At 43.6% G+C, this 20696-nt stretch overlaps 2 protein-coding genes across 5 annotated transcripts in view; one reads left to right on the top strand and one right to left on the bottom strand.

Moving 5' to 3' along the window:
• The window catches only part of BRAP (BRCA1 associated protein), a 39298-nt gene extending 22935 nt beyond the window's left edge, over window positions 1–16363 (bottom strand). For both annotated transcript variants that reach the window (XM_079942860.1, XM_079942861.1), the window contains exons 1-6: window positions 16061–16363; window positions 13890–14051; window positions 13030–13228; window positions 11676–11865; window positions 5412–5525; window positions 3612–3760 (exon numbers count right to left, since the gene is read on the bottom strand). In XM_079942860.1, coding sequence (XP_079798986.1) covers window positions 3612–3760; window positions 5412–5525; window positions 11676–11865; window positions 13030–13228; window positions 13890–14051; window positions 16061–16142 — 896 coding nt within the window. In that variant the 5' untranslated portion in view covers window positions 16143–16363. The remainder of the gene's footprint in view (window positions 1–3611; window positions 3761–5411; window positions 5526–11675; window positions 11866–13029; window positions 13229–13889; window positions 14052–16060) is intronic.
• A 71-nt stretch (window positions 16364–16434) lies between these two features.
• The window catches only part of ACAD10 (acyl-CoA dehydrogenase family member 10), a 49574-nt gene continuing 45312 nt past the window's right edge, over window positions 16435–20696 (top strand). For 2 of the 3 annotated variants that reach the window (XM_079942854.1, XM_079942852.1), the window contains exon 1: window positions 16435–16517. The gene's annotated coding sequence lies outside the window, so the exon portion shown is untranslated. Of the gene's footprint in view, window positions 16518–16702; window positions 16751–20696 lie in introns of those variants that run through there. The other variant, XM_079942853.1, reaches the window with a different exon arrangement.

The following is a 20696-nucleotide window of genomic DNA, read 5'->3' as shown; positions in this document are numbered from 1 at the left end:
TGTAGTAAACTTCACTAAAAAAAAAAGTTAATGGCCTTCATGAAACACATACAACATTTTGTCATACAATGAATTTCATCTGGAAAAAGACACCAGTGCTCGGTGAGTACTAAAGTTTCAATTTACAAAAAGCCAATAAAAATGGCACAGAAGCCAAACTCATAGATACATAGAGCAGAAAGGTGGCTACCAGGGGCTGGGAAAAGGGGGAAACGGAGATGTTGGTCGAGAGGTACAAACTTTCAGTTACGCAAGATGAGTAAGTTCTAGAGAACTGGTACACATCAATGTTGACTATAATTGACAATATTGTACTGTGTTCTTCCAGGGGCTGGGAAAAGGGGGAAACAGGGAGATGTTGGTCAAGAGGTACAAACTTTCAGTTATGCAAGATGAGTAAGTTCTAGAGAACTGGTACACATCAATGTTGACTATAATTGACAATATTGTACTGTGTTCTTAAAATTTACTAAGAGGGTGGAGCTTCGTTGTTCTCACAACAAAAAAAAAGAAAAGTAAAAACAAAAAGGGAAAACAGTAAAAGTGTGAAGTGATGGATATGCTGACTTGCTTGGCTGTGGTGAGCATTTTACAGTGTTGATGTATATCGGGTCATCTAGTTGTACACCTTAAATATATACAATTTTTGATTGTCAATTATACTTCAATAAAAATGAAAAAAAATTGAAAAAATCCATTAACCCTTATACTCAAGACAAAGTAATGCTAAGTACCAGTCACGAATATTTGTGTCCAATTGGCAAAAATGATAGAAAGTAGGTGATAGTTGAGGCTAAGTGAACTGGCACCAAGAAGAAAGAATGCTCAAGATATAACTAGTATCAGTTTGTTACCCTACTGAATAGATAAAACCAAGGAATGGAAATAAGCAGGAAGAACACTAAGTTCTTATCACAGATAAGGACTATGTTTCCCAAGAGAAAGCTAAAGGATTTAGTCTGTCTCTTTCTTTAGTACCAAAAGAGAAGACAGGACAAACTTGAAGAAGTAACAAAAGTGGCAGCTAGGGACTTCCCGGGTGGCCCAGTGGTTAAGAATCCACCTGCCAATGCAAGGGACACGGGTTTGAGCCCTGGCCGGGGAAGATTCCACATGCCGCAGAGCAACTAAGCCCGTGCACCACAACTACTGAGCCTGTGCTCTAGAGCCCACAAGCTACAACTACTGAAGCCCGTGTGCCACAACTACTGAAGCCCACGTGCCTAGAGCCCGTGCTCCGCAACAAGAGAAGCCACTGCAATGAGAAGCCCACGCACCATAACAAAGAGTAGCCCCCACTCACCACAACTAGAGAAAGCCCGCGCACAGCAACGAAGACCCAATGCGGCCAAAAATAAATAATAAATAAATTTATTAAAAAAAAAAGAAGTGGCAGCTAGGACTCCACAAGCAGTCTTGTCAAACGTAGGAACTAGCTCTGTGTCATCACTTCAGTCTTTGTGGCAGCTGTGGTAGTGGTGGGATAAGAAAACAGCAAACGAATTCTGAAATCTAATTTTCTACACTGTGCCAAAATGATCTTTCCGAAATGTATGATCCTGAGAATAAAAAGGAAAAAGGGGGGAAAATTATAAAAATAAACTTATCTGTATTATACAATTAGCCCTCTATGATATACCATCTCATCTGTCTATTAAAAAATAACAGTTCATTCAATTCTTCCTGCCTTCCCTTCAAAAATAATTTTGAGTTGTAATCTTATTTTCCTGAGGAGATATTTGGGGAAATCCTCTCAGAATGTCCTTCCCTGACAAAAAACCACCCTTCGTGACCTGGTACCAATACCGCCTTCTGTAAGCAACCCTTCCAGACCACCCCAGCGGGGCAGCTGGCTCTCTCTCATATCTACCTCGAATTGTAAGCATACATGTATGTGTGACTCTCCCTTAGCAGATCAATGTTCCCGAGGAGGGTCTGTGTTTGTTTCTCTCCCCCTCGGCACACAGCACTGTAGTTGCACACAGAGAGGCTCAAAACCCACTTGCTGAAGGCACGGCATGGTTTTGAGGGCAGCTGCCCGGTGGGTTGAATTCTGGACCCAGTTCTGGCATTCGTTCTCTGTCATGACACTTTGAGCATGCTAATTTTCACCTCTGGGCCTCTGTCTCCTCTTCTATAAAATGAGGAGGTTGGACTAGATGGTCCCTGGGGAAACTTCCAACTTGAAAATGCTATGGTTTTACAAAACTTAACTTGTACTGAAAGTAAAATTGGAGTGGCAGGAAACAAAGAAGCATCCAGAACTTTAATGGTATAGCAGATGGACACAAGATACAGACAGACCCTTTATGGAACACAAACATCTCAGCGTGGCTTTATTCAAGGCAAATTTAAACCTGGACAATTCTCTGAAGAACCCTCAAATGATACCCCAGAATTGACCAAGGACTCTACAGAACTGGGGCAAGATTCTTCTCCAGGTAAACAAGCCACGGAAAAGCCCGGGTCTATTTGCTCAAAGATATTTACTGAGCTCCTACGCACCACGTCTCCTGCTAAGTGTGAGCGGCATAGCAGAGAACAGCCAGACAGGGTCCCTGCTCTGTAAAGCTGACCACGTGGGGGCAGAGAACAGAGACTCCTGTGGACTTTCGCCCCTCCTTATTCCTGGGCTTTGGAACGTGATTTCCCCCTTCCCGTGCACACCCCCTCCCCTACACTGCCTTCTCGCCGGTTCCACTGTTCAGCTGGCTAACTCCTGTTCATCCTCCCTGAGAGGCTGCCTCTCAGACAGCCCTGGCTGTCTCAGGGCCCTATTCTCGAGTCACAATGCTGCAACGCTGCTCCTTTGTAACACTTGCAATGGCCGTAATTTCACATTTATTCGTGCGATTATTTGATTCTGCACCTTCCTCTCTGTACTGGGAAACCCATGAGGCCAGCGTCTGAAGGCCACAAGGCCTTTCTAGCTAAGACCCACAATGCAGTTTGCAAAGGGAGCAGCAACCTCTGACTGAAAAAAAAAAAAAGGTACAGGTTACACCTCAGTTCTTTGCACAATGCCACCCTACAAATAGGGCCTCTGTTGCACTGGGAAACAGGAGAACATAGGTGTGTGTGTGCCTCATACTTAGTGACTACTGTTACTACTGGCCACCAAGCCATCAACAACATGGTAAATCCAAAATGTCAGATTGCTGTAGCCCAGCAATCTGGGCTTTGATAAGAAAGCCCAGTAAAGATAAGAAAGCCAAAGTAAAGAGTAGACATAAAGTGCAGGTGATAAACAAGATTTTAGACCTGGATGTCATTTTAGCATGAGAGCCTCAAAGCTAAACTTCCCCCCACCCCCTCATTTTCTGGCTCTTCGAAGGAAAGAACAATTCATGCTGCTTTGGGACATTCCATAAGCATTCAGAACTGGCACACTAAAGGGCACTTGGTCTAGGAATGCTGATCCTCACGTGAACTGAGGAAAGCAAAGAAGAAACACGGAAGGCCCTTCTATGTGACCTCTTCACCATCGTGGTACCCAGGTTTATAAAGTCAAATACTTGGAGTGATTCATTTTGGGGGGGCGGCTGTTCTTAATTCTGGGAAAGGGTAATAATGAGCTTTGACAGGGTAGGGGGGTAACCTCCTGCACTCACGTTGTGTCATCCCAGCGCTGCAGACACTGGCTGTGGAAGCTGTGGTTACATAAGGTGGTGAGAATGCCGTTCACGGACTCGTCCATGCGCTCCAGACACACTGTGCACTTGGGGAGCTCCGTTAGGTCCATCACAGGGAGGCTGGCCCCCTACAGGGAAACACCTCGAATAAGCCTCACTTGTCATCCACGGGTTCTAATTTTTTTTTTCTTTTAAAGCAACAGTTTTCCTGTTACTTTTTGACTCCTCGCAGGATGTTCTCAGTATTATTGATTTGTGAAAATAAATTGGTAAGATTTTCATCCATGCAACAAATATTAATTAAGCACCTCCTACAGTCCCAGCACTGTGCTAGGCACTATGGATACAGTGGCAAACAAAGCAGACAAGGATGCCTGCCCTCACAGAGCTGACATTCTAGGAGGGGAAACTGCTGCCAGAATCTTCTGTTACCAGACTCCTTGCTCTAACTCTGAATGGCCATGACTATACTGGAACACAAAGGAATAAAAGCAGGAGAACAGGAGTGTATCTGAATGATTTTTCCACAGAGTAAATTAAAACTTGACACTTTCCACTAAGTGATAACAGTATCAACCACAGTGATTTTATTTATTTATTCATTTAGCACATACTTATTAATTCTCTGCTATGTGTGCCAGACACTGTTCTAGGTGTGGGGCAATGGTGAGCAAAAACAGATTCAGTAAGTCCCAGAAAACAAAGTCTGTCCCTGTCCTCACACAGCTTAGACTCTAGTAGAGAGACATACGAAATTCAAAATTTTAAAAAGTATAATTACCTATGGTTATAAATGCTATGAAAGAACAGGGTGTGAAATAGGGGGCATAACAATCTAGGTGGTCAAGAAAGGCACCTCTAACACAGCGGTGTCTGACCCAAGCCCTGCCAACTGTGGGACTATTGAGGCAAAGGTAAGGCGTACAAATGAGGACACACTGAGAAAACTCACATTAATCTGTGGTCCCTGAAGAGAAGATATTTACAGGAAATCTCTCAAGAAGCCGTGTTCATTTAGAGAAAGGAATTTCTAAAACTGAGGCCTTGCCCAGCAACTGGCAAAAGGGAAGACTGATTTTATCCTTTGCCAATTTTTATCTTACCTAATCTAATGACAGAGCAATCTAATCAGAACTTATTCCTATCAAGCTGAATTCAAGGTAAAAAGACCTTTAGGGCTACTTTAAAACAAAGGAAATATTAAAAGCATAACTGAGCTAGACCTACTACTTTATAAAATGATTCAAACAGCACGTATTATAGGAAAGCTTCCCATGGAGGGTGGGAGGTCAGGGGAATCATAAATTGCTATCAAAACAGAATCAAAAATCAGGACGAGGATTAAGGGTTAACATTTCAAACAAAAACATTTCTTTTAGGCTCTAGGCAACGTTTCATCCATCTGGAATAGATACATACTCATTTTCAACAACACAGATAATACCCTTTTTTTTAAAAAATACTTTGGACAATTTTTAAAACTTGAGATAAAATTCACATATGTAAAATTTGCCATTTTAAAGTGGTTTTTAGTATATTCACAAGGCTGTGCACCCATCACACCACCACCTAATTCTAGAACATTTCTATCACCCCCAAAAGAAACTTTGTTCTTGTTAGCAGTCACTCCTCACTTCTCTCTCCCCCAGCCTCTAGCAACTAATCTATTTTCTGTCTCTATGGACTGGCCTATTCTGGACATTTCTGCAGATATCTTAACTTCCAACTTTATACCATTCTGATATGTTTATATCAAATATAAGAATTATTCACACTTACATCTTCAGATTTCAGTACTTCAGCCCTCTCCACATAGACCAGCTGGCAAACATCATCTTCTATTGAGTTGAACTGGCGGCCATTGCATGCCATGTAAAAACTATCTGCATCGGCCTAGGTGAACCAGTGGGGAAAAGGAAAAAGTTAAGAGAGAGATCCTGAAAACGTGCTTTCTATTCAAGATGCATGGCTTCAATTATTCTGTTCTTCAGCTTTTAAAAGTTATACTTAGGAGAGAAAGCAACTGCCAAAAGTAACATCTATGGCAGCAGGTTCACAGGCTAACTGAACCCTGCAGGTCAATATCCTACATCTCTACAATTTTTCCTGATACGTGATAGTCTTACTGGAACTAGCAGAAGCTACTGAAGTGCAATAAACTGACAGCTACTACAATTTTAATACATATTCAGCCAACAATGGTCAACGTTTCCCGTGATATCATTTTTCTTCTTTCTTCTTTTTTTTTTTGCCTCTAGTCAGCACTTTCACAGCCACTGAAGTCAAGCCTATTTGGAACCAAATCATAAGCAATGATTGTTACAGAAGAGCTTTTTTCTTTTCCCCAGCCACACCACATGGCCTGCGGGACCTTAGTTCCCCACCCAGGGATTGAACCCGGGCCCCTGGGAGTGAAAGCGCTGAGTCTTAACCACTGGACTGCCAGGGAATTCCCTACAGAAGAGCTTTTTAAAACAAATGTCAGCATCTATGTGAGGAAAAATAGAGGACCAGTGGAACTGGTATGGAGTGAAAAGCCAATTCCTTCTTTTCAATAAACCCAATAATAATAATAATAATACACGATAGATAAGAATCCTATCAGGAGGTTTTAAGCAACTAGTGTGTAACACCAAAAGCAAAACTTCTGGCCAAGGTCAAGAGGTCCAAGATGAACCAGCCTTTAAAATACCAACAACTTGTTCCCTTGGAGTGGAAGACAGATAAAATCAGGGGAAACAGTCCCCTGTAGGTAAAGCTGCAAAGGCAAACGTGCATTTGTGAATATGGACACAAGTAAATCAAATCTTCCAGGCTAGCCTTAGTAGAAAGTAACAAAGAGACAATTCCAGCTTTTAAAACTCATTAAGTTTTAGAGGCAGCTGAGAGGCCAAGGCTTATCTGGGTTTCACTCTCACACAGGCATTAGCCCAAAGATAGGAAGTTGTGTGCTTTGGCCTCACCAGTGTAGACAAGCTGCCTGAAGAGAGGAAGGGTGTTCTGCGAAAGGAAATGCCGCACTATCAACCTCAAGGACGAGATTCAAGCTGTACCAGGCAAAACCAGTCCTGGCTGTCTACCCTGATAGGGTCCGAACCTTACAGCCACTTTTAAGCTTTTCAGCAGCTTTTCACTGCACTCTGATGATGTAATTCAAGTGTGGATTCTTAATTACCTATGCTTTCTTAATCTGACCAAGCAAGCTAAGCCACTAAGGAAGGATGACCAATTCTGAACACAGATTTTGCAGGGACTTTTTTGGGGGTGGGGTGGGGAGGCTTTCCTTCAGGAAACCACCTGTGTATTTGAACTTCAAAATGTTAAAAGCCAGTTCTTGGACAATAAGTCTCTTTAACGCTAAGAAGTAGCAGCCCCAAATGGCTTCTCCCATTTTTCAAGAGCAGTAGATGTGTCTTGAAAGGCTTCTGGATGAGTAAGCAGCACAGTGAGCAACTGGACTCACGCACCGAGGGAAATGAGGGCCACGGCTGGCTCTTCAGGGCCCCCGGCACCACCAGGAACTGCTGCAGATGTGGCTGCTGAGAACAGCAGACCCAACCAAAGACCTCCAGCTCTGTAGATGCTCCCTAAGTGCCCAAGCCTCCTCAGAGGAAGGGACAAGGTTTGTGATACTGGGGATGTGACAAAATCTACTCAACATGAGATAAATTATTTCTTTCTTGGGGGAATTATCTATACCAAAGAAGTATACTTTTTGAACACATTGTGATCTTCTTTAAAATCTTGGTATTGGAAATGTCGCTTCACTGGCTGGAATATTTACTGAGTACCAAGCACATGCTGGGCACTGTGCTATGCAAAGGACAAGAGCAGGGAACAAAATCCATGTGGTTCCTGCTTCAACTCAGCACTGAAATGCACAAAAGCCTGAAGCTAACTGCCAAAAAAAACCACAGAAGAAACAACTCTTGTTTAAAATGCCTGCCTGCACTGTATAGAGCCCCCAATTTATTTATTTATTTATTTATAAATTTATTTATTTATTTTTGGCTGTGTTGGGTCTTCGTTGCCGAGCACAGGCTTTCTCTAATTGTGGCGAGCGGGGGCTGCTCTTTGTTGCGGTGCACGGGCTTCTCATTGCGGTGGCTTCTCCTGTTGCGGAGCATAGGCTCTAGGTGTGCGGGCTTCAGTAGTTGTGGTGCCGGGCTTAGTTGCTCCGCAGCATGTGGGATCTTCTCGGACCAGGGTTTGAACCCGTGTCCGCTGCACTGGCAGGCAGATTCTTAACCACCGCACCAGCAGGGAAGCCCTAGAGCCCCAAATTTCAAGAAACCCAGCTTTTGGTTTTTTCCTAGTCCTTTGATTTTACTGTTCTTTTCTCACCATAAACTCAGAAAAAGAAAAACCTATTATGATCAAGGTTCCTTTACTGTCACAGTGATCACATTTTTACTTCTGAGAACACATTTTTACTTTTCAAAAGAGCTATCTCCTGCGCTGGCCCAAGCATATTAAGTGAAAATGAGTCAACATACTCCATTGAGAGGTTATCTGTTCTTTTTTGTCCCAAGGAACTACAAAACTGAATCCCCTTCTATTTCCCTGTATCCTGAACTACAAATTCCTTACCCAAAGACTAAATTTCCTAAGGGGCACAGTACAACTCTGTAGGCACATCTAACACCTCCAGCAATAAAGAAAGATGAGGCCAACAGAAACTCAAGAAATGATAAAAGACATAGAGAAGGCCTATTAGTTCTTAATAAAATTCTATGATGAGAAAAAGAAAGGAGTAAGAATATAGTTACGTGCCCAGGCCATGGAGTCAGGGTGCCTGTGTTTGAATCATAACTTGGACACTTACTAGCTATGTAGCCTTGGGCAAGTGTCTCACCCATGTCTGTTTCCTCAATTATAAAATATGAAAATAATGACACCTACCTTATGGCATAACTGAGAGGACTCGAGGAGCTAATGCATGAAAAGCAATTAGCACAGGCTTGACATCTAGTAAGTTACTCAGGAGTTGGTGATATTGAGTCTATTCTCATTAGGGCCCAGTATTAATTTAACAACTTCAAGTCTTATACCAGGAGGGTAATTTTAGGCATTAGAAAATCCCTGATAGGATGAGCCTTAGACCCTAAGATCTAGCATTACAGATAAACAATACAACTCACGATACCAAGGTCAAGGGTTCTATCCTCACAGAGCACTCAGAAAGCTGTACCACAGTCTCAGAAAACATGTGTCAACTTAAGCAACCTGCACTTGGTCCAAAGACAGAGGTGGAGAGACAATGCAGAAGTACAAAGAAAATCCATTAACAGTAGCAGAAAATTTCCACAGCACTAACTGCAGACTGTGAAGGGCAGCATGTGCTACAGGGAAGTTTGTGGGTTTATTAGACAAGTTAGTGCTGTGGGCTTAATTACACTTCAGACTAAATAAAAAGTCTAATATGTTCTTAAACATTTTTCCCCAGTCTCTTTCTGTGACTTTCCCTGTGTTACTTATCACCCTTGCTTGTTCGATAGAAGCTATAAGTAAAATACTGCCATTACACAATTTTTTTGGCAAACAGTGAATATCTTCCCTTCCCCACACTTTCATCCCACTCCTGCTGGAAGAGGACTACACCCTAGGGATTAAAAGTGAGGGCTCAAATCCCAGCTCAGTCACTTATTTCTAGCTGTATAACCCTGGCCAAATCACTAACCTCTCTCCGTAGTCAGTTTCCTCACTTGTAAAACTAGGATAACAACAGCAGGGCTGTAGTGAGGATTACATCAGCTAGTGCACATCAAGCACTTAGCAGAGTGAACGGTACAGAATAAGCAGTCAGTAAAGGTTGCATGTTATCATCAATACCCTTATTATTAGATTCAAAAAGATTTAAAATACCACTTGCCCATTATTTGGAAAGTTCTTCAGCAACCTTGGAAGGTCTTCTGACAGTCAGTGAAAACAGCTGTGAGGTGCTTTTCAGTTCTCAATGTCAACTTGTGAACTCTAAGCTTACAGAACCATTGAAACACGTTTTAAATGTCTCTCTCAAATGTGTGGTGCTTTGTAAAGGTTAAAGATAACAACTGTGTACCCTCTTGTACACGGAATTCCACACTAAGCGTTCTTTCTCGGTGGCCTGCTGAACAGGTACAAATATAATCCAACTCATTTCTCTCTTTTTTGTGTGTGTGTCCATGTGGCATGCGGGATCTTAGTTCCCCAACCAGGGATTGAACCTGCACCCCCTGTAGTGGAAGTGTGGAGGCTTAACTACTGGACCGTCAGGGAAGCCCCGAACTCTTATTTCTCTTAATTCTGTTCCCACGGCCAATGAATGGCTGCTACTGCTGTCAACTCTGCGTTTTTGAAATGAGGAGATGACAAGTGGGCCTTGTGTCATGGGCTTCCTATTACCCATAAATCTTGGTGATTGGTCAGAGGCAATGGCAAGTGACCCTACAGGCACACTCATTTCTTTGCCAATCTGCAAGTTGGAACTGTCTATCTGGGGCAAATTCAGGAAGACTGTTTATCAATGAGGTGAGAAAGAAGTAACTTGGACAGAGCTGCATTTCAAAACCTAATGAGGGCTTCCCTGGTGGCGCAGTGGTTGAGAGTCCGCCTGCCGATGCAGGGGACACGGGTTCGTGCCCCGGTTTGGGAAGATCCCACATGCCGCGGAGCGGCTGGGCCTGTGAGCCACATTTACTGAGCCTGCGTGTCTGGAGCCTGTGCTCCGCAACGAGAGAGGCCGCGATAGTGAGAGGTCCGCGCACTGTGATGAAGAGTGGCCCCCGCTTGCCACAACTAGAGAAAGCCCTCGCACAGAAACAAAGACCCAACACAGCCATAAATAAACAAATAAAGCCAACTGTCAACAAGTAAAAATAAACACTATTATAAAAAAAAAAATAAAACCAAATTGAATGAAACCTATGGATAAGGTAGCCAGCCCTTTAATAACCTGGATAACACCTAAAGCTTACCTCATTTTTCTATTCACATAGAAACATGAATACTCCTAAGAATAAAAACCAAGAGAATATCTTTCTAACATCTTTAGAACTGAGGCGCATGCAAAATGATGCTTAATGCAACAAGTGAAACGGACTGGATGGCAAAACCTTCCTAAGTCAAAAACTCTGTTATAACGTGCAAATACTTTTAAAAGCTGAAAATATCACCATTCTTTCAGTGTTTGTCTCTCTATCGCAGTGATTTCCAATTAGAACTCTAAAGCATCTTTTGCGACTTCCCTGGTGGTGCAGTGGTTCAGAATCCACCTGCCAATGCAGCGGACACAGATTCAAGCCCTGGTCCAGGAAGATCCCACATGCCGAGGAGCAACTAAGCCCACGAGCCACAACTACTGAGCCTGCACTCTAGAGCCTGTGAGCCACAACTACTGAGCCCACGTGCCACAACTAATGAAGCCTGCGCACCTAGAGCCCGTGCTCCGCAACAAGAGAAGCCACTGCAACGAGAAGTCTGCGCACCACAAAGGAGAGTAGCCCCAGTTTGCTGCAACTAGAGAAAGCACGTGTGCAGCTACAAAGACCTTACACCTTACGCACCAAAAATAAATAAATAGATAAAATACATTTTAAAAAAAAGATCTCTAAAGCATCTTTAACGATGCAAGGAGTGTCACAAAACCCCTCCTGTCACCCAAATTTTTTTTTAATTGATTTTATTTTCTAAAATGTTCCAAAGAATATCTACTAAAAAGAGGATGATACAAGCAGGGGCACAGTTTTATAAAGGCAAATAATAATACAGGATTAACTTCAGAAAGTTTGGGAACTCTTGTTCTACTGGAATGGTTACTACTGGATAAACAAACACACACAACCCTAGATTTCATACTCAATCCGGTTTATAAAAAATAGCAGGTATGAATTAGAACAGCGTGTCTGCTGATGAATTTAGAAATATTTCTAGAATTACAACAATACTCTAGAACATATCAAGACTCTGAAGTGCAAAATGCAGTAAATCACACACGGCTAGTATCAAACAGTTTCAAAAACACAGTTTCTGTGGCAAAGAGACTTTTAATATCTTAACTTTTACCTGTGCACTAAACTTTATCAGCACCATATACTGATTTGGAGTAGAGTCTCTGATGATTTTCATTTGTTCAATTACTTCATTAAATGGGGCGACAAACTTCATAAGGTCATGACTGGTCATTGTAGCAGGGACTGTGAGAATACACAGCATGGCACTGCGCCTCACATCTTCTTTTAAGGAGGTCATCTTACTAATAAGACAATAATTAGACTGTCTTGAATAGATGAGGTATAGTTAGTGCAAACAACACTAAGCACACAACTTTTATGTCCAAGAAAAAAAGTGTAATGCTTTATAAATCAAGTTAAACAGCTTGTTATTTTACCTGAAAATACACACTACATGGGTAAATGCAGAATCCCTTAAACATACCTGCAGTGGAGTTTAAGGTAAGCTGTGAAATGTTCTACATTATACCCAGCACTGATATTTTTAATCTTCAGTTAAAGGCTTGTTATGGTTATAAATCTCCATCAGGCAAATCTGCAGTTTGTGTTTTGCTCTCATTAGTCTTCTAGTAAGAACTATCCTTAGATAATGTAGAAGCACAACTCAAACTACGGTCTTCTCTCAAAGGGTCTCAAAGAGAGAAGAGCTCAAAATATAGGAAGGAAAATTCTGAACCATAAGAATGTGACTCTGAAGATTACAGAAAGTGTTGCTGGGTTGGAATAGCTGGAATAGAGGGGAAAGAAAAACCTCCCACAATGCTATTTGCTTTTGAAATGCTGCAAACTCACTTCAATAGCTGTGATCTAAAATGGCTCCCCGAGTATTCTGCTTCCCAGTGGGAACCTAGCAGACAAGTTAGGACAAGGACAGCCTTTAAAGAGATCAGCTACCAATTATCCAAGGAGCTGGTGGCCCAGCTTGTAGACTAGCAAAACCCTTCCTTTCCTTTGGCCTCCAGCAAGCCTTGTTTGGACCACAGAAAGGGGTAAAATGACGTGATGAAACTGCAACCCATTATGTGACTTCTTAGCAGCTTCTTTAGTAAAGACTTGGTGGGAACATGAGTCTACAATGATGTTATGGATCATTTAGAATTTTTCTTTTCTTTTCTTTTATATCTTCCTTCCTTTCAATTTTCCAATCACCTGCATGCCTACCTTCTCAGGGAATATTTTCCTAGGTATTTTCTCAAGTGAATCTACACAATTCTTTCCTAAGAAGCTTTGACCCAATGTACGAGATTTAACCATATATAAAACATCTAAGAATTCTTTAACACACAGTATATGAAAGTACTATCCCTTTGAAGCTTAAAATACCCACTTCCCTTCAGGGCAAGAGATTTTTCTCTGCCCTGTGGCAAAAAAACAGACAAACTCAAAAGAGAAAAGGATTTTCTTACTTTGTCTTGTATAGATGCATAATACCGTGAACTATTTCAACGGAGGGGTTTCCACTGAAGAACGAAATCTGGTCTGGAAGCTGTTTGGATGGAGAATCAGGAGCAGTGTTTACGCCTTCTTTACTTTGATCTTTACTTCTCTGTGCAGTGGGGGATGCTTCTGAAGACTTCCTGTCTTCCATTGTAGCTTTCAGCTCATCTTTCACAAACCAAAAATTGGATTATAAACTGATAGGAAATATGCTGAAGGACTCTAATCAGATGAAAACTTTGAGTAGAAGAATAAACTTTGGAAGAGAAATTGTAATGTACTGCACTAAGAACTACATTCACAGAACAGCAGAACTGTGGTGGCAACTCAGCTAGGAAGTGCTCTTCACCCGCCCCAAATGTCATTAACACCCTCAGAGACTCAACGGTAGCCTTTACATTTAGAAGTACCATAATAAGGCAGGTGTCTTCCATCGTGCACTCCTAAGTGGGATAAATATTCAGGGCTGTGAAGTTCAAAAACCAAACCTACCAGTTCTCCACTCTGGAGATGCAATACACTTCCATTCCCCTGGATGGAATGAGCTGGCAGAGCAGGGAGAGTCACAACACGTTTACCTGATTTCAATATGATCTGCCCCTGACCTATGTGGTAAGTAGCTCTCCTCACTGAGCAGAGCTGTCAACCTAGCTTGTTAGGATTGATTTAGGAGAAATATTTAGAGAAGCTGAAATGCGGCCTAATGACCTCATGTAAGGCACAAAGGCAGTAAAAGATAAAAGTAGGTTTCATTGAACACTGCGTATAAAACAGGCAACCGTGGGTTTAGGTTACAAAAGATAGTCTTCTCAGGTTTTAGGAAGCATACCTGGGTTGGCCTTCATGGTCTCAATGATCATATCTGTCATTTCTCGATGGCCAAGATGCTGATGTATGATCGCTGCTTTCTCCCCTGGTGATTTCCCTTCTAAACAGGCTACAGCTGAAGCTAGTGTCTTCTTTTTGATCTCCTCATCAGACATTTCCCCGACTAAAGAACACATGAATGATTAATACCTGATAATGAAACAAGCTCCTTTCTACTCTCAATGTATCCATCCATAGGTTTTCCTTTTCTCTCTGCTGCCCTCCCCCAAGACTGTAAGATGCCTTTGCAGTGGCCATCTCACTCACCTCCGGGGCTCCTGCAGTGCCTGACAGTCAATTAATGCCCGGTGCAATAAACGCAGCAATGCAGGACTGCTCTAGTGAAAACCATGCGCTTTAAAGCAAATGAACGAGATAAAAGCTTTGAGAGTGATTATGCTCAGATGAACCAACATTTTAGTAACACTCGTAGAGTGAAACTGTGTGTTCAGCCCCAAATGAAGGCATCAAGTCCACTAATAAAACTTTTAAAAACTTTTGGGGGTAGTCTTCTTAAACACCCTTATGCTATCATGCCCTGGAAATCCATGATCATTGTCTTAAATCACTAAAACACACAAAAATGGAAAAGGAATTTGGAAACTCGACTGGAATATCCTTAATATAGGCTCTATCAGAGCAGAGATCAGGCCTGTTTTGCCCGTCACTGTATCCCTTGCACTTACAGTGCCTACCACACATTGGAAGCTCTTTAAAGATCTGTTGAATAAATTAATGAATCAATGACTGACCCATGTAGAAGTGTATATGTGGCCTATGTCAATTTAGTTGACTTTCAGAACTCAGTAGCCTATTAAATCACATTCAATCTTTAATTTGCAGCTTCAAAACTCACATACTCAGGGAAGTTTCCAATGACACCATCCCTACCAGCCCTGGGCCCCTTCCCCAAACCAAACACATACTCTTGTAGAGCTTTCCAAACTCTTTTTTCTTTTCATTCACCACATTTGTCACAGCTATAATTCTACATTTATTATTATTTTTTAAATTAGTTAATTAATTAATTTTTGGCTGCACTGGGTCTTTGTTGCTGCGTGCAGGCTTTCTGTAGTTGTGGCGGGGGGTGCTGCGGGTGTCTCATCGCGGTGGCTTCTCTTGCTGAGGCGCACAGGCTCTAGGGCGCAGGCTCAGTAGTTGTGGCGCACAGGCTTAGCTGGTCCACGGCATGTGGGATCTTTAACGACCAGAGCTCGAACCCGTGTCCCCTGCACTGGCAGGCGGATTCTTAACCACTGCGCCACCAGGGAAGTCCCTACATTTATTTTGTAATTATTTACTTCATCTGTCTCCATGAACTGAACTGCTGGTGCCATTAAAGCAAGGACCACATCCCTTTCCGCACACAACTAAAGCTCCAACAGAGAGTGAACATTCAGAAACTATTTCTTGAACGAATGTTGTTGTTAGGTAATTGTTGGAGGTCCAAAGAGCAGAGCCACACCTGCATTCCCCACTGAGGCGGCTGTGTGGCTGGGAATGAAGAGCTCAGACTCTCAAGTCCAGCTCTCCGAGGTAGAATACCCGTTTTGCCACTGACAGATGATCGTGGGCAAGTCACTTAATCCCTGGGCTTCAGCTTCCCAGTTCTGTAAAAGGGTCATACACCCATCTAACTAATAGAGTTATATGAAGATAATTAGAAACAGTGCACATGAAGTGTTTAGCACAGTGCTCGGACACCAGAAGTGTACACGTTTTAATTACAAGTATAACTCTTGCTACAGGGCGCTTAAATAAAGTCTTTCAAAGAGAAACGATTTAATTAAACCACGGGCCATCAGCGAGCTGGGGATTCCGTCTTTGCCTTCACAAAACGTAGAGGAAACCAACTCGCACAACTCGGCCCCAACCCAGGGCGGAGAAAGCGACGCGCCAAATATAAACAGAGTCCCGATGAGGAGGCACCAGGAAGGAGGGACCGGGAAAGGCTTCCCAGAGGTGACATCTGGGAATACCTCTTAAGGATGGAGGAAATGAGAGGGATTCCAACCACCTCTCGGCTTCCTCCTGAGGCGAAAGCCCTCGTCGCGGCCCTTCCTCGGACTCGGACTCTGAGCCCCCGGGGCCCAGGCGCGGGCTACGGGGGAGGCGGCAAGGCCGCGGACTCACCAGCGGCGCTGAAGCCGAAGCCGGCGGGGACCGGCGAGTGTTCTGCGAGCTCCAGGCGGATGACAACCAGTGACACACTCATAGGGCAGGCGCTGGTCGGCGCGAGCCCCGGCGGGCTCAGGCGAGGCTGGGAGACGAGCCTTGAGGCCGAGCGGCCTGGGGCGGGCAGCGCCGCCGCCGCGCCTCAGCTCCGCCGCAACCGCCTCAACAGCAGCAGGTCCGGGTGCCACCCTCAGAACCACAACACCCTCCGCTTCCGCCTCCCGGCCGCCGTCCCTGACCCGTGAGGTTACGCATGCTCGAATCAGCGCGCGCTCTGATTGGGTGCGGAGGCAGGCACGTGACTGGCAGGTCTGCGGGAAGGTGCGCCTGCGCCCTGAGAGACGGAATCTCAAAGAGTTCGTGGAGGTGGCACGTCACTGGGATACCGGAAGCTGGGCCCCCAGTAGGGGAATCGGTGGGTGTGCGACCAGACCCGAGTTAGCCTATCTGAGAGACCTCGCCCTCATCCCAGCTCATCTGACGGCGAGGGGTCTTTGGCTCCCCGAGGTCTCCGAATTGTCCGCGGAACCCGCGCCCTGCAGAGAGCTCTAGCCTCTTTTTGTCCTGTTTGATCTCTCGCTCTAGCTGTAGGCAGGGTTGCTTTGTGTCAGCCACCCTTTACAGACATGTGCGCTGAGGCTCAGAGAGGTGAATACGCTTCTCTGAGGACCCATCGGGAGTCGGGATTCGATTGCAGGGTTTCTGATTCTGTTAAGGTAGGGCGGTGGACTGGTTAAGCGCCCAGAGCTGGAGGTACACCTGGGGGTGAATGAGATGAACACGCAGTTCCTGTTATTATTGAGTAGACCCTGTTCACCTGTTTTGTGACCTTGAGTTAGATTTTGCGTAAAATTGGGATAATATCCCTATACAGCGGTGATGATGAAATGAGTAGAGCCTGTGGCTCTATTTACATCAGTTTTTCTGAGAGCATTCTTTCCAGTACCTCAGACTGCCTTTAGCATGTAGACATGGAGAGCCACAGTCAATACATATATGGCACATATGTGACAGAACGCTGTTCTAGGTATATGCTACCATTACATGTAAGGTGTGTTACAGCACGTCGTGGACGTGTAGGTGTGTGGACTGTATATGCATATAATGTGACCAAATGATATTTATAGCTTGTGACTGCACCCTATGAATTAGTTTCAGTATACACTGTTTATATCAGTGTTTCTCAACCTCTGCACTATTAACATTATTGGACTCGATAATTCTTTGGGGTGTGTGTATGTCCTATACTTTATAGGATATTTAGCAGTATCCCTGCCCTGACCCACTAGATACCAGTAGCATGTCCCAAGTGGTGACTACCAAAAATGTCTCCAGACATTCCCAAACGTCCCGTTGGAGCCAAAATTGCCCCCACTGACTGTCTGATTTTTGTGAAACTGCATATGCCATTTGTACCTGCTATATGCACATAATATATGAGACCTCATGAAGTTTTTTTAGATTATTATTATTTAAAAATTTTTTTGGCCACGCCACTTGGCATGTGGGATCATAGTTCCCCAACCAGGGATCAAACCCATGCCCCCTGCAGTGGAAGTGTGGAGTCTTAACCACTGGACCTCCAGGGAAGTCCCTTATGTGAACTTTTTAATAGTATATTACAGTAGTAGATAACATTTAATGGTGTGCCAGGTACTAGCTTGAGTGCTTTACATACTTTATCTTATGTAATTGTAACAGCTACTTCATGAGACAGGTAGTATAATTGTTCCCATTTTAACGGAAGAGGAACCTGAGGCTCAGAGAGAGCCACTTGCTCAGGATCTCACACTTAGCAAGTGGCAGAGCTAGACTTTGAACCCAGGCAATCTGATTGCAGAGCCAACACTCAATCTCTACTAAACTATCTCTTTAATATGTGGAAACATACACTATGTGTGCATATTTATGAAAGCATAATTTAGATAGCAAATCTGCATCGTCATACTGATCTCATTCTGAGAGACAGAGAGAAGACATATTCTTTACGGTAGAGGAGGAAAATGCCAGTTGCAGAGAACTAGAATTATTCTCTAGAGATGGGAAAATTGGGCTTGTTACACTTCTTTGTAGCTGCCAATCACTATGCCTGCCCCCTATGTTCCCCTATTTTCTTTTTTTTTAATCTTTAAATTTTATTTATTTATTTTTGGCTGCGTTGGGTCTTCGTTGCTGCGCGCGGGCTTTCTCTAGTTGTGGCGAGCGGGGGCTACTCTTCTTTGTGGGGCACGGGCTTCTCATTGCAGTGGCTTCTCTTCTTGCGGAGCATGGGCTCTAGGCACGTGGGCTTCAGTAGTTGTGGTACGTGGGCTCAGTAGTTGTGGCTCTCGGGCTCTAGAGTGCAGGCTAAGTAGTTGTGGCACACAGGCTTAGTTGCTCTGCGCCGTGTGGGATCTTCCCGGACCAGGGCTGAACCTGTGTCCCCTGCATTGGCAGGCGGATTCTTAACCACTGTGCCACCAAGCAAGGTTATCCCCTACTTTCTGAATCATCCAGTTTATTCATCCTTCCAACTCATGTTTCTACTGAACATGTGTTATGTGTCTAGACACCATGCTAGGTCCTAGGGGATGGATATACAAAGATGAAGTAAGATAGGCCTTTCCTTAAGGAGCTGATAAGTAGAGGAGCATATAGAGTTGAAAACAGGAACTGTCTGATGGGGTAAGTGCCCTAGTGAAGGTATGGAGAAGAAGCAATGAGAGTGAAAAAAAAAAAAAGTAGTTTCAGAATCTTCCAGGAAAAAGAAAGACTAGCCTCTCTAGAGGAGGTAAACCTGAGGCTGTGATGTAAAAAAGAGTGTAAATTTACCAGCAGATAAACAGGTGAAGACATTCCAGTCAGTGGGCATGTACCACGGAGGTACCAGGAGGTATGAGAAATCACAGCGCTAACTGCTCCAAAGAGAGCATTGGGAAGTGGCTAGAAAAGAACTATCATCTCTAGTTGGAAGGAAGAAGCAAGGTAGTTGTGGGAGCGTTGCCCACTTATCCATTAGCAGAATTATGAGGAGGACAGTGTCCTCAATGAGGATGAAAGTCAGCCTTTTAGGTCCAGAGACAGATTTCATCTCTGTTAAGCCCTCACAGAGAATGTGTTGACACTTTCAGGAGCCTATAAATAAATTTCTCCTTCCACCACTAACTTTGGCCATGGCGTAGGAACGTAGGTAAAACCCAAAATGCAAATCAGTCTTTACATTTTTAATTTCAGCATTCATGCCCCAATCCAGCAAATTTCCAATTACATAAGAAGCACATTATATTATCTTGAACATTTGCTTCTTAAGAATCCTTTCTTTAGGTGGCTGTCTGGCCAGATACAGTTATTTGATACCTTAATAAAGAATGGCGTCACAAATACTTCTAAAAAAAAGAAAAAGAATCCTTTCTTTAGGGACTTCCCTGATGGTCCAGTGGTTAAGACTCGGCGCTCCCAATACAGGGGGCCGTGTTGGATCCCTGGTCAGGGAACTAGATCCCGCATGCCGGCGCTAAAAATTCTGCATGTCGCAACGAAGATCCCACATGCAGTGCAGCCAAATAAATAAATATTTTTTAAAAATGAATCCTTTCTTTAGAATCTTACAGAGTTTATTTAGTCCTTATGGTGGCACTGAAGTGACTCCCATGAACAGGCAGGCTGTCTTACCAACCTGTTTTGCTCTAATTTGCTTCTTAGTAAGCTTTTTAACCATAGACATCGCATGAGAAGCTTCAAGATTTTCAAGTGGAACTGACTGCAAATAGAATTTGGTTTAATTCTTTTGTTTTTTTCCCCAGGTTTTTATTTCAGACTTACAGAAAAGTTGAAGAATAGTACAGTGATCTCTCATATACCCTTCATCGTGTACCCTTCACCAAGATTGATTAATTATTAACATTTTGCCACATTTGATTTATGTCTATACATGTTTATATATCTATATACACGTGTACCTGTTATGTGTATTTTGGTTTTTTCCCGAACTTTTTGAAAGTAAGTTTAGAAAAGAGGCAATGGAGAACAATCAGGAGGACATTGCCCTGCTCTGTAGGAGGGGTGATGGTGTGGTGGCATCGCGAGCGCTAGGAGGAGGTGGGTACAGGGCATCCTGCTCATTGGTCTCTTCTGGTAGCCAGAAGAGGTTTCATGAAGGAAGTGACAGGTAAACTACAGCCTAAAGGACAATTTGCAATTAGCCACGTAACAGATGGAAGGGAGCATTCAGGCCAAGGAAACACCATACCCGAAGGCCTGGCAGCAGGAGGAGAGCATCATGTGTTTGAGGAAGCTGCCTTGGACCTGAGTGTCCCGATCACCCAGGTTAAGGTGAAATACAAGGGAGAGCTGCAGCCGAAAGGGGAGAGGCAGAACTCAGAGGGCCTTTTCAGGCAGGTTAAGGAACTGAGAGTTTATCTTGAGGACAGTGGGGGGCCACTGGAGGTTTTAAATGGGGTTAGGATATGATCAAATTTGCAATCTTGAATGATAACTGGTTGAAGTGCGAAGAAAGAATGAGGTTTGAGAAGAGGCGGGGGACCAGTTAAGGGGCCGTTGCAAAGGTCCGTGGTTGAGATCACGCAGTGAGAGTGGAGAGAGGTAGATGGAGAGC

This window comes from Stenella coeruleoalba, assembly GCF_951394435.1.
Source record: "Stenella coeruleoalba genome assembly, chromosome: 14".
NCBI classification, from domain to species: Eukaryota; Metazoa; Chordata; class Mammalia; order Artiodactyla; family Delphinidae; genus Stenella; species Stenella coeruleoalba.
This window is presented reverse-complemented; position numbering and strand designations above follow the sequence as displayed.